This window comes from Solea senegalensis, linkage group LG4 (genome assembly GCF_019176455.1).
Source record: "Solea senegalensis isolate Sse05_10M linkage group LG4, IFAPA_SoseM_1, whole genome shotgun sequence".
Classification (NCBI taxonomy): domain Eukaryota; kingdom Metazoa; phylum Chordata; class Actinopteri; order Pleuronectiformes; family Soleidae; genus Solea; species Solea senegalensis.
In genome coordinates, this window is record NC_058024.1 from 7,799,299 (window position 1) to 7,812,593 (window position 13,295).

At 40.9% G+C, this 13,295-nt stretch overlaps 1 protein-coding gene across 4 annotated transcripts in view; it reads right to left on the reverse strand.

The window, feature by feature from the left end:
* The window catches only part of scn8ab (sodium channel, voltage gated, type VIII, alpha subunit b), a 49,777-nt gene that overhangs the window by 27,080 nt on the left and 9,402 nt on the right, over window positions 1-13,295 (reverse strand). For 2 of the 4 annotated variants that reach the window (XM_044024782.1, XM_044024783.1), the window contains 7 exons: window positions 9,474-9,592; window positions 8,999-9,088; window positions 8,779-8,907; window positions 7,104-7,195; window positions 2,525-2,746; window positions 2,265-2,328; window positions 494-635 (listed from right to left, as the gene is read on the reverse strand). In XM_044024782.1, coding sequence (XP_043880717.1) covers window positions 494-635; window positions 2,265-2,328; window positions 2,525-2,746; window positions 7,104-7,195; window positions 8,779-8,907; window positions 8,999-9,088; window positions 9,474-9,592 — 858 coding nt within the window. Of the gene's footprint in view, window positions 1-493; window positions 636-2,264; window positions 2,329-2,524; window positions 2,747-7,103; window positions 7,349-7,474; window positions 7,567-8,778; window positions 8,908-8,998; window positions 9,089-9,473; window positions 9,593-13,295 lie in introns of those variants that run through there. The other 2 variants (XM_044024786.1, XM_044024784.1) reach the window with 2 other exon arrangements.

A 13,295-nucleotide genomic window follows, 5' to 3' on the forward strand; every position in this document is an offset into this window, starting at 1 on the left:
GTGGCTCATATCCTTTTTTTCAGCGCAACCTAGACAATCTGGCCACAAACTATATAAACACCTGAGCAAAAAGTACAAATAATACAAATCGCATTGAATTAGTTAAGTTTGGAAATACGTTACAGTTCAAAGTTCACTGAGCTTGTTTTTATGAACAAAACGAAAAGAAAAACGCTCTATTTTTGTGACTTCTGCACAATTTTTGCTACATTTGTGAAAGACAAATGTGCCTCGTCTCACACACTTATGGCTACAGATTAGCTGTGCTTGCTTTACTTCTATCCAGAGGCTAGATGCTGGGCGGCACTTTTTCTAATTCATTCGGTATTAATATCACAGTGTTTACATTTTTTTATAATGAAGTGAGGAGAAAAATAATTGGTAGTGCTAAGAGAGCGTTGCACATATCACCGTAACTTCAGCAACTACAGTTGTGCTCAGTTGTGTCAATTTGAGACTATCCAGGAGGAACATTTGGGTAAAAAACTGTTACCAGCATGTAGAGATTTTCCCAGAAGTCTTGGGTCATGAGGCGGAAAAGGGTGAGAAAAGCCCATCCAAAGCTGTCAAAGCTGGTGTATCCGTAGTTTGGGTTCCTTCCAGCTTTGATACATGTATATCCCTCTGGGCAGTTTCTGGAAATAATACACAATCATGACAAAAGGCAGTCAGAACTAGAGAACTAGAGAACACTACTCTTCAGTGTGTGTGTGCGTGTGCGTGCATGCTCACAGTACATGTACAGTATCAGGAGTAGGATATTGATAAGAGTCACCTTAATATTTCATGACCTTTTCGAAAGCAAGAAAGTAAAGCTCATGAATTATAAATAGATGCCCGACTGCTTTCACTGCAGGTGTATGCAGGTGCAAACGTAGTCTTGGTAAAGTAAATACAGCCCAGTTAATGTACTCATACTGGTTATGTTATAATGTTAGCTAAAAGAAAAATGCTTGGTGCACCAATAATGACAAAAGGTGACCATCGACCAGGCCAAAATGGGATGCTTGAGGGGCCTGAGGGGGTGGAAAAAGGAATCGAGTCCCCTTCTTGTCCAGAACCTCCACCATGGACGGAACATTTGAGTCAAGGCTAATGTAGATCAGAAGCACCAGGAAATGCCAAACATCAGCATCAGAATTACCACTGAGGTTTTATAAAGCAGTGGAAGAAGACACCAACGGACAACTGGTGAAAGACAATTCGGCAGCTAACGTAGAGGCCAAAGTATCAAAGGAAGGACATCTCTTGAAGGAGAACTAGATGATCCAACAGGATGCAAGAACCACCTGGGCCCCCAGTGGAGGGGGAACAGGTGTCCCCTACAAATGGTCCTTGAGATGATCTGGTGGAGCGAGAGGGCAGCAGACATGATGGAGAATTGCAGAGGGTGTCTTGAATCCAAAGAAGGCCATGAAGTCATTCTGGACATCTCTCTTTCCTAATTGATGAAAGCAAGACATTTTCCTGGTGGAGACTCTCCTAAAAAAAAAACCTCAAACATCAACTTCTAAATGATGCAGTCTCCATGATTATATTTTGCAGCAGTGGGTGGTAAGAGCTTCAAAAAAGCAGGTGCAGAGACACAGGACTGTACAAGAAAGACCAAGAATAATACTGAGGCTGAAGAGAGGGTGTCAGAGGACCAAAAGGTCCACAGACCACCTTTGGATGTTTTAGGATTCCAGCCAAATCCAATACAGTTGGATTGAATGACACAGTGACCTTCCATACTGTTCATGTGGTGTTATCCAAGTGTGCAAGCCCTATCATTCAGATTTGACTCAAAATGGCATCATTACCACCATTACCACCCTTTTTAGCGTTAACTGTCACTGTAGCCTCTTACTTAGGAGCCTTGTTTGCATAGTTGTGTGTATTGCAGGAACCGATTGCATGTAAACAGCCATCTGGATTTTACAAAGCTAGGGTGCCATTTTGTGTCAATGACATTTTGTGGATGACACCACACAAGCAGTTTGGAGGCTTTTTTTATTTAATGTTTGGAGAAGTGCTCTCCAGTCCCTTGAATTGTATTGGATTTGAATGCAATCCTGAAACTACAAAAGTGTTTTGTGGACTCAAGAACTTCACCCACCCCTCATTGGCATTGGCAGTGGTGAGTAAATAATGAGTGCATTTTAATTTTTCATTAGTTTAATTATGGCAGGGTCATTTGGGCAAAATAGTCAGATAGTGAAAGGTGCCCTGGTTACTTACGGACAAAGACACCTGCATGAATAAGTAGAGAAACGCTAACTTACCCTGAGTCAGAACTATTTCCACATAGTAGAGCATCAAGCTGATCAGGGAGGAAGTAGAAATTACCTGTGGGGAAAAAAAAACAGAGAACAGACACTTGCATTAGCCGCCAGGCACCTTCATTATACAATGCTTATGTCTCTTTTGTTTTACGTCAGAACAAAAGTAACACGAAGAGAAACAAATTACCAGGATGCCAACACACTGCATATCTCCTATTTATCTATTGAAGTGCAGCTAGATTATCAAGGTAATCACTCACTTTCATTCATCATATATTCGTCGTAGTGAAAGGTTTTCTGTCCATTTGCCAGGTAATACGCAGTCTCGTTGATTGGCCAGTATACGCATTTATGCCGCAGGTTTCCCATGAAGAGCTGCAGCCCAATCAGAGCAAAGACGCTGAGACAGAAGACAGTCAGGATCATCACATCCGACAGCTTCTTCACGGACTGGATCAGAGCGCCCACAATGGTCTTCAGGCCTGTCGGTTAACATACAACAGACATGTGCGCGCACACACACACGCACACACACACACACACACACAAATGTGCACAAATACCCATACATGAAAACAGGCAAACTCACAAACAACACACACACAGCAGCATACCCATTCAAATGCATGCGCGCACACACACACGCACACACACATCCACAGACACACAAACAGACAGATGGACAAATAAAAGAGTTGCAACTGTTGGGGTCAAAAAGCTAAACAAACATTTCAGAGTTGACTAACTAGGTCAGAAGGTTTGGTTTGGTAATGTACTGCATATCCAATCCTAGATGTAACCTGGTTCTGTGCAGGCTGCAGAATCATGTATTTCACAGGCATCTGCACCTGATGCTGCTCAAGGTTAATGTCAGGAACTGACTTGATCATCGTTCCTGCACTACATCAGTATTAGAGATGTAGGATATTTCAAGTTTTGTTCTATTCATTTATCAGATAATGCTGTCCATTTATCAGCTGATATGCGACTCTGGGTTTGTTTGTTATAAAAGTGACCATAGACATAGTCCTCATAGTTTAGAGAAACGTGTTCAATTGAAATACAGGTTTCAGCCAATATATTCACTATTTGAAATTTAATTTACAGACAGTAAATTCTGTTATGTTTATGTTGTGAAAAGGGACCACATTTATAGATCCTTGTAGATCCCATGTTTAGGTTTGGGGGCAGGAGGATTTTATCCTCAAACTATCTGGCAACCCACAGGAGCTGATTGCAGTACCTCATTTAAACTCTAGTGGCCACAGTTTTACATATCTCACATATAGGGATCCATTGTGTGACTTTAATTTCAACAGCAGACAACACTCATGGGCCTCCATTTTGTCATAAAAAAGGAACACCGCATTTAAAACAATTTTTTTAAAACCTTTTTGTACTTTTTTTTGAATGTAAGTTTAAATCAATTTTTTAAGGTTTCGGTAGCATTGGGTACTTGCTGCACAGAAACAATAGACCTACAGTGGAAAGACAATAGCTGGGGATGTTGTGATATTTGGGGCTGGGATCTGCGGATATCTAAATACAAATAATGTGTATACTGTATATAGCATGCTATATACAGACCTGTGTTCAGGTCTGCATGTGTGTGTTAACGCTTGTGTGTGTGTGTGTGTGTGTGTGTGTGTGTGTGTGTATATTGCGTTGGGGGCTTAATATCTCCTGTCCATGCTAAGCGGCCTATGACATGTTCCTTTAAAAGAAAATTACAGTTCCAGAATCCTACGATAAATGAACAAAAACTTATTTCTGCATGTTTCTTGACTTGAAGTGGGCGGAGTTCAAATGAGAAATTGATCTAAATCTGATGACAGTTGTTTTGATTTGTTGCCAGGCCACTGTTATATTCTATGACTCTTTTTAAAATAAATAATAACCTTTAAACGTTGTTGTCATGAGTCCAGAACAAAACCGTTAGAGTCATACTGTCATCTAAGTTTTTGTAAGGCTCAAAAACATATACCGTATATCAAGATTCATGAGGTGTCGGCGCTCTGTAAGGGTTCACAAGTGTTCAAGTAAATCTGGTTTTTATTGGTAATTTGATATAATACATTGTCTTAATCACATCACCAGCACAAAACTGCAGTATCTGAGATGTTTTGGCTTAAAGGGGCTTTAAGTAAGCTAAGTAAAACAACAGCCATGAGAGCAGAGGTGCCAAACTGGAGGCCTGCGGGTCATTTTCAGCCCCCTCTATTAATTTCATGCAGCCCACCAAATTGTGAATATATTGGTTGAACCATTGTTCAACCAATTTTTGAATTTAGCATGTTTACTAAATCTCTGTTAGCACATCATGGTCATTTTTATAACATATAACGTAATTCTTACAAACAGATAGTTTAATTTGTGTGCAGGGGGAGGAAGTGGAGATGTGTTGTCCATCTTTATTTAACAGTGTCAGCTGTATTTATTTGTGAAAATGTACTCCACCGCAAAAGCCTATAATATTTTGCACTAAACTTTACTACTGTACTACTGTACTGTAAGTAAGATATTTCCTTGATTCAAGGTTAACAATAGAAAAAGAGGTCACATTATTATTTTTTTCATAACCACAACAAACACAACAACACACACTGTGGCTACGTGTGGGACATTTCCAAGAGAAAGACACTCTTTTATTTGCATATGATTCACTAACTGTTCCATGTAAAGAGTGAGTTTTTCATTTATTTATTTTATAATAATAAGAGAATAAAATTCCAGCTGGACCAATAAGGATCCATCTGGAGAGGAGAAATTATGATTTCCTTCCACTTTTATTGTTCATCTGTGGAAACGTCCCCAACTTAACCACAGTTTTGAATTACACTGCATCCAACACCGAATGAACACAGCAGGTCTCACAAATAGCAAGCAGCCATGACTAGGCTCAGTCAGGAGAGGGGGACGTGGCGAGGAGAGAGAGAGAGAGAGAGGACAAGTGAGGAAGAGCAGTAGGTTTGAAGGGGGGAAATGAGAGGTGGCATGCAGGTCATTTAAACGCCAAGGCTGAAGGAATTGACTCTGTGTCAGCATTACTCATCTGTAAACCATGATGGTGACGTAACTATAACATGAAGCTTCATTCCCATTCCAGGAACCACGTTCTCTCACTCTTTCACAGTGTGGGGCGAAACTTCGGGCCAGTTTGGCCCAAAGCACGACTGAGGACTACATGATGGAGGGTGAGTACTGCACTTCACTCAGTGTGTTGTACACGTGTGTGTTGACATACAGTGACTTAAAAATGTCTAAATAACTGTTTCTGTGACGTATATTTGTCTCCAATCATTTTTAGGCTAGTGCATAAGTAAACCTATTTTCAGAGGTGGAAAATAATGGATAAATGAGAAATTTTGTGGACTTACTCACTTGTTTTAAGTAGTTTTTAAAATAGAAGAGAATTCTAATCCCATAAAGAGCTGTGTGGCTGAGACACACTTGAGATGAACATCACACACAGCAGTGGCAGTTGCTGGTCTTTCGAACAGGGGAAGCTCATTTCAGGCCCAGTTATTTATACATAAATTCTGCAAATAACCAACTAGAACAAGGAAATGCGATAATTACTATAATAGTGTTTTTATTGTAAGTGTAAATGTACAAAGGAAAATGGTCCATATCGGTGAGCAAACAACTCAAACGATCAGCTATTTATCGACAGATTTCCCTCACAAAATCCACCCAGGACTGAGGCAGAAAAGGCTCCGCTGTCATGTATGTTTCTGCAAAGCTGTCAATCAAAAACTGGTTCCAACTTTCAGACAGTTCCTCCAATCACCATGGAGAAGCCGAGCGTCCACACCCGCCCACAGCTCCACTGACTCTGAGAGAAGCTGAGCTTCCCTGGAAGTGATGATTTTACCACATTTGTCCAGTCATCAGTGAAAAAAACCTATTCTGTGTCGTCACATAGAGAAAAGTTAAAGCTGGGCTTCAATTGTCAAATGTTCTCAATTTTATTTGTGAAAGTGCTAAAAAAAGGTTAATAAATTTTTTTTTACATAATTGGACTTTTAGACCATTAATTTTACATGTACTTTTGTAAAATGTCATCATTGTAATATTACTTTTACCTGAGTAGAATATTCTCTTTCCACCTCCGCTTATTTTACTGTGCAAATCATTTAAAACTAAACTAGACTGTGCAGAATTGAGCTTGTATGTGACATCTTTTATTTATGTTTCCCTTACGCTTGCAGGATGCACAAAATAATAAGAAAAAAACAAGATATGAAAAAAAATCTGAATCATATAATCTTTAAAATTTAAAGAATACAATCCAGGAGAAAAGCCCCTTAAAGCCAAACTTGTAAAAGCATGTGTGTCTCAAAGCTTCATGCAGCGTCAGTGTGCTGTCATATTAGGCTTGGCAGTCTTAGGGAATGGAAAAGTCCTAGGAAATAGTGTCATAGACTGAAATTTTGAATATTGTATGAAATAAAAGTGAAAGGAATGCAGATGTGCAAAGAGGTGACAATTTTTAAGATTTCTCTAATAAGTTAATTCAAAATAATCTTAAAAATTCAGTACTAAAATACTAAGTAATGTCTTGCCCTTTATTAATAAATGTATTCAAGGTAGATTTTTGGCAGAAATGTTCAAAAGGATAGTTACCTGTAGACTGCTAAGCCTATCAAAAATGTATGACTACCATTTTTGATTACCATAAAAAAGTCAAACAAAAATACTTAAATGAAAATCTCTAAAAACATCGCTCCATTTTTTTTTTTTTTTTCTTTTTTGGGAAAAACAATATCAAAGAAAGAGAAATAAAGCTGGCTAATAGATAAAGTAAGCTCAGCCTTTGTGTTTAAATGGGAGTCTCACCTGGAATGACAGAAATAGTTTTCAAAGCTCGGAGAACCCTGAACGTTCTCAGCGCCGAGACATTCCCAAGGTCCACAAATTCTGTTATATATCTGTAACAAGGTAGGATGACACACAATACAGAACCCCATGACACACAACACACACAATAACGACATACACACGCACGCATGTACGCGCAAGGGCATGACACCAGGACCACCATCGAAGACCAGGAGGGGACACCACGGTGAGAGAAAGAGTGCCTGCCCGACCAGTGGGAAGGGAGCGAAGGAGGAAGAGGAGAGGAGAAGGACTGAAACAAAACCACACCTAACATCAACCCCCGTGACTCGCCCACCCGCAAAACACAAACACCTGGACTGTCTTACCTGGGATAACTGAAATTGTTTTCAAAGCCCTCAGAACCCTGAACGTACGCAGAGCTGACACATTGCCTAGGTTTACAAACTCTGTTATATACCTGCAAGGTGGATCAGATACAGTTACTCAGCAGCCATCTCCAACAGAGGACAGAGAGAATAGTCACATGACAAACTGTATTAATGATCAGTTTCAAGGTGGGATGGTGGATTAGGTGTGGACTGAAGGTAATGTACAGACAATTTGGTCTGCGTGACATTTAAAAAAAATGACTTCAAAGGTTCGAGGATTAAAGGAATAATTCCCCAAAACATTGAAAATGTACTCATTATGCACTCATTTGTGTGCATCTGTCTATCTGTGTTGACTTGTAACATTGTAGTTGCTACTGGAAACTGCCATTAAAATGTTACCTTACCTTACCTTACCTTTCTCACTACTATGCCAGTGGAGAGGTGGGTGGAATTTCTGAGTCAAAACCCTTTTGTGAGTTTGAGTGTTGTAGCCAAATCCAATACAAGTGAAGTAAATGGTGACCACTTGTTCAAATGTAAGGAAAACAAAACAATAATAAGGAAAATAAAAGCATAAAAGCCTCTATGCTCCTCCCGTGATGTCGTACAAGAGTCAGGAAGCCCCGATGTTCAAAGTTGACACATTTACACTATGATTTCAGACTAAACATCCACTTGAGCTTCTTAGGTAACAGCCATGTTCACACACAAGCACTCCTGCAGGAAGACAAGATCAGTGAGAACTCATGATACGTGCAACTGGATCTTGAAATACACACAAAGGAGAGAGAGCTGTTGGACTTTTTGTTCAATCTAAAATGCAGGCAGATCTCTCTTTTGCTTGTATTGGAATTTCAGGTTGCATGTTAGCAGAGCCTTGCAGCTATCGAGAGGCAATTACTGTTCTTTTCTTCCCTGCTGTTTCAGTAGACACAATTTCATTCAATTATAAATTGAAATTGGCCGCAACCCTGAAACGTCAAAAGTATTTCTGGACTAGCCTGGATTGTAGAGTAGATAATGAGTTCATTTTCTTTTCTATTTGGGTGAACTATCGTTTTAATAACCAACTCTGTGTCCGAAAGCATGTCAATCACATACGCATGACTCAGCCTGGTCTTTAGAACCAGCAGATCCATGTCCACAGAGAAGTCAGTGATGTAATGGAATGATACAATTTATTAGTCATAGTCTGAATCCTTTTTGGTTCTGCGCTACTTTTGCAGTGCCCTTTTACATAAGACCTGTTTTATGTAACCTTTACATCTGTGCATAGCGAACGACTTTTCAATACTTACGCCATTGAGATGACCATGAAATCCAGCCAGTTCCATGGGTCTCGGAGAAAGGTGAACCCATCTATACAGAAGCCTCGGGCAACAATTTTTGTGAGCGACTCAAATGTATAGATACCGGTGAAGGTATACCTTGGGTAAAAAAAGGAGAAGGAAAACACAGTAAAGTGGTGATGGATACGTTAAACAGATTAAAAAAATGCATGTATGTGTGTATACTCACTCTACTTGTTTAGACCACTCTGGGGGGTCACTAAATGTCATGAATATACAGTTGGTCAAAATCGTACACATGATGATCATGCTGAATAACGTGAGAGAGCGAGTTAAGGAAAGTTGGACATTGAACATTGTTTTCAACACAACCTTTGAATACAGACGCTTAAAACTGCAGCGTGTAAACCTTCACGTTACATTCCAATCATTCAATGTTTCTCAGTCAGGTAGTCATTTGTTTTTTTGTCAAAACGGTTGGCGGCAACAGCAGCGGTGCGCTAGTAAAGCGCAATGGCCGCGCAAACAGGTAGAATAATAACGTCCAAAACAAACCAAAAAAAATCACTAGAAGTTATGCACTGCAGCTTTAAGGAAGAACAGATAGTTAGTTCCACTTACAATCGACTGAACATAGCACAGCAGGGAAAAGAAACAAGCCATTTTCAGGGGTAAAACAGACAATGAATCACTTGAAAGGATATGAATGTATCAAAATCTTAATAGCTATTCGCCTAAATATATTAAAAGGGCTTATGATGTACAAGGAGGGCGTGGCACTGAAGCGGAAGAGTGTTTTCCCTTTGTTTAGGACTATAAATGTCTGTGGAGAGAGAGACACAGAGACACACACACACACACACACACACAGAGAGAGAGAGAGAAAAGCCAGTTAGATCATTTGCAGAATGAACTATTATGAAACACCAGGTTTAGTGAGGTCTGCAAACCTTTGTGCTGACTTCCTTAAACTAAAGGAACAAACGCCTGTAACTCGAATGTAATAAGCTGAGTCTTGAGCTCACCTCTTACGCATTACTGCACTGGTTTGTACTGAGGTGATGCTGGCGTTTTATTTTGAGTCCTCGCAGTGTTGTCACATGTTGCAGTGTTCACCCTCACATGCAGAGATAGCAGCAGGTAAACTATATCATGTTGTCATGTTGTCATGGCCTTACATTAGGACACAGGATACAAACAGTGCAGTGAAAAAAGAAAAAGGAAAAAGGTATAGAAAAGGGCACAGTCATGGTAGCAAGGACAGCACAACTCTGACATCACTCGCTCTGCGGCCAGTTACCCAATAACCAAGAGTACAGTTAACATCTCTGCTCTGGTTGCATCAGACTGAGCCTGACTTCTGGCGAGCTTTTCATCACAGTGGCAGCTTTGAGAGCTGCCTCAGAAGCAGCAGACAGGCACATGGGAAGCTCTCTCCTCTCCATGGCCAAATGCCTTTCTTCTCCCCAAGTTTAAAGCTCTTACTGGAAGAGAACCGCAAATGCTGTCATCGATCAGGGGCAGATCTGCTGACTCTAGGCTCTCAACAACCACTCCCCACCCATAAACAGCACTGGGCCAAGTGGGGCTGGGCACTGGGGTGAGGCAGCAGCAGCAGTAGCAGCGGCGGCAGCAGCAGCAGCATCAGCAGCAGCATCAGCAGCAGCAGAGTGTTCCTTTGTGCAAACCTAGGTGTTGTGGTTGTTTGTGCCCAGTTTTGGCTGAAAACAACATGGAGGTCAGAGTGAGACGTATGAGTATTAGTTACAAACAAACAGACGACTGGGATACTTCATGTTCACTGCGACCGAGCGCTTCCCAGTTTTTATGCATTAGAGTTCACAGAGCTCTAATTCATAAGTGTGTGGTGTGGACGTATGACATGTAACTGATATCTGCCCAGGATGTGGAACTGGGTTAGGGTTATCAGAATGACTTTACTATAGATCTTTTGTTCTTACGGAGTCTCAGTTTCAATGTCATCACCGCCATCATCACCACCATCCTCATCTCAAATGGAAGATTCACATTAAACTACAAAGAGGCTTCACTTAGTCAATGAACTGAGATCTAAAACTTGTTGACGTGAACTTGGCAACTTGGCATAATTACAACAAGGGGATGCAAATGTCAGGCAATTTCCTTAATTGATCGTCTGACGCGGTGATCGATAATTGGTCAATGAATTAAGCTTATAAAATACTGAATGCAGGAATGCTTTAAATGCTGCAGAATTGATATGAGCTATTGGAATTCAAATAAAGTGAATTATTTGACTCATAAATGAATTAACATGTAAACATTGACGTGACTAAAGTGGATCGTTGAATGTAAGAGGAACAGGAAGAAGGAAGGTACAGTGTGTGGGAGTAATGAAGGCCTGCAGTTGATATATTTCTTACAATTTATTATAAACTATCTATAAAATCTATGTGAGCTGTTCAGACACAGAGCACAAATAAAACCACTGTAAAAAAAACAATTCTAACACTATACTGTTTTTGGTTCGTTCTAACACTGATAAGCTCCCATTTCCCAGTTACTTTGACTTCCCAAAAAAGAAAACTACATAGACAGAGAATAAATTAAAATCTGAAGCTCGCCCATGCTACACAAACGCACGCAAATGTCACACACACAAAACGCACCATGTATGTCACTTAAAGAATGGTCGTTCAAGTCGTTCATAGAAAAGCACACAGCTGGCAACAGATATCTCGACAACAACACAAATCAGCAGAGTAAGACTCGAGCCCTGTGTGCTGCAAAGGAGTTGCAGGAGAAATGCTCACAATTCTCCACAGAGCTTTAAAGAAAATGGCACATATGCAAGAAATCTGGAAACAGAATGCAGCTCCAAGGACAGTGCGTGTGTGTGTGCGTGTGTACTTGTATTTGTTACTTTTATTTCTGGCATAAACACTGACCAGTAGTCGTCATGGAGACCAAAACCCAGTCCCAATGAGACAAAACCTAATATCTAAAGAAGTTCAGGGCTAAGATTTTGATTGTAGTTAGGCATTAACTGGTTATGGTTAAGGTGAGAGATGAGGCTTTCGTCCTTAAAAAGCTGTGCGTACCTCTGTGTTTGTGTGTAGCAGGGATATTAAGAGGAGCTTGCAGAGGAATGGGACAGCAGCAAAGGGAGTGAGGGAGGAAGACATACAGAGAGAGAGGGATGAGGAGGTGGAGGGGGAGTGATGCAGAACAGAAAGCCAGAGAGCTGCAGAGGGGAGAGAGCCAAACCTGAGATGGATGGGAGGAGTGGGTCGGCATGCAGCAGAGAGAGAAACTGAGAATGAGATGATGAGTGAGATCTGAGCAGGGAAACAACAGTGTGTTTTCACAGTATCAGCCCAGGACCCCGACCTCACACTGTCTGATCCGTCACCTCACAAACATTTGGTCTTTCTAACACATAGGCCTTTTAGGATGTTACAAAGACGACGATTAAAGCAGTTGGTGGATTCAGTGTGATGTGCAATAATAGATTGTTTGATGCATACATACAACATACCTCAGGAGTTCAAACCATCTTTGTGGATTTAAACGTGTCTTTGCCACACACAAGGCTGAAGCTTTTAGTTCCCTTTAAAGACTGCCAGGTTTAGTCTAAGTGCATTTGGATTAGATTTACAGAGAATCGAAAAATATCACCTTCCACATTGTTTATGTCCAACAAAACAACACGGATCTCAGTAGTAGACATAGTATTAATAGGAGGAGTAGGGTCTGGTTTAATATCTGATTAGTCTTATAGCCTGGAACTGAAACACTGATATACATTCCCTGCCAAAATCATATAAAATGAGCAAAAAAATGAATCACCCCATGTTTTTCTACCTGTATATTGTGCTGCAAAACTCCCACATTCCCACCCTTACCCCTCCCTCCTTCATTACACCAACCTGGCCAGCAATGAAAGCACACTCACTCCCCGACTCCATCCCTTCCTTTCCTCATTCAGACCAGTACAGGAGGATGCTGTGTCATCAGAGACTGACGACTCAGACAGTGCACTAAAGCCTGGCCCTCGCTCTAATTTACTACACAAAAAAAAAGAAAAGAAAGAAAGCCAAAGAGGAGGCAGCGGAAGCCAGAGAGGTAAAAGCAGAATAATGGTCAGAGACTCGCACGGAGAGACAGAGCTATAGGATAGCAGCATAACGTAATGCTTTGCACCACGCTTCATCCAGAGACCAAGATTTAGCTGCCGCCACGCAGACGAAGCCTAGAAAGAAAAGCCTGGTCCACACTGCCACAGTGAGGAAAAACACTGAAGCCTCTGCATCAATGAAACCCCCAGAAGTGTGTGCGCACACACACACACACACACGCACGCACATGTACAAATGCCAGCTAAAACACTCGTATGTCCTCCACCCTCTCTGTCCCACTCTTCCTGTGTGACTACAGCACCTTGAACGTTTCCTAATCACATCAGACATTTGAAAAGCCCAGGCAGTCCTCTCCCCATCACAGGGGAAAACAAGAACTGCAACGCTGCATTTCTCCTTCTCACCACT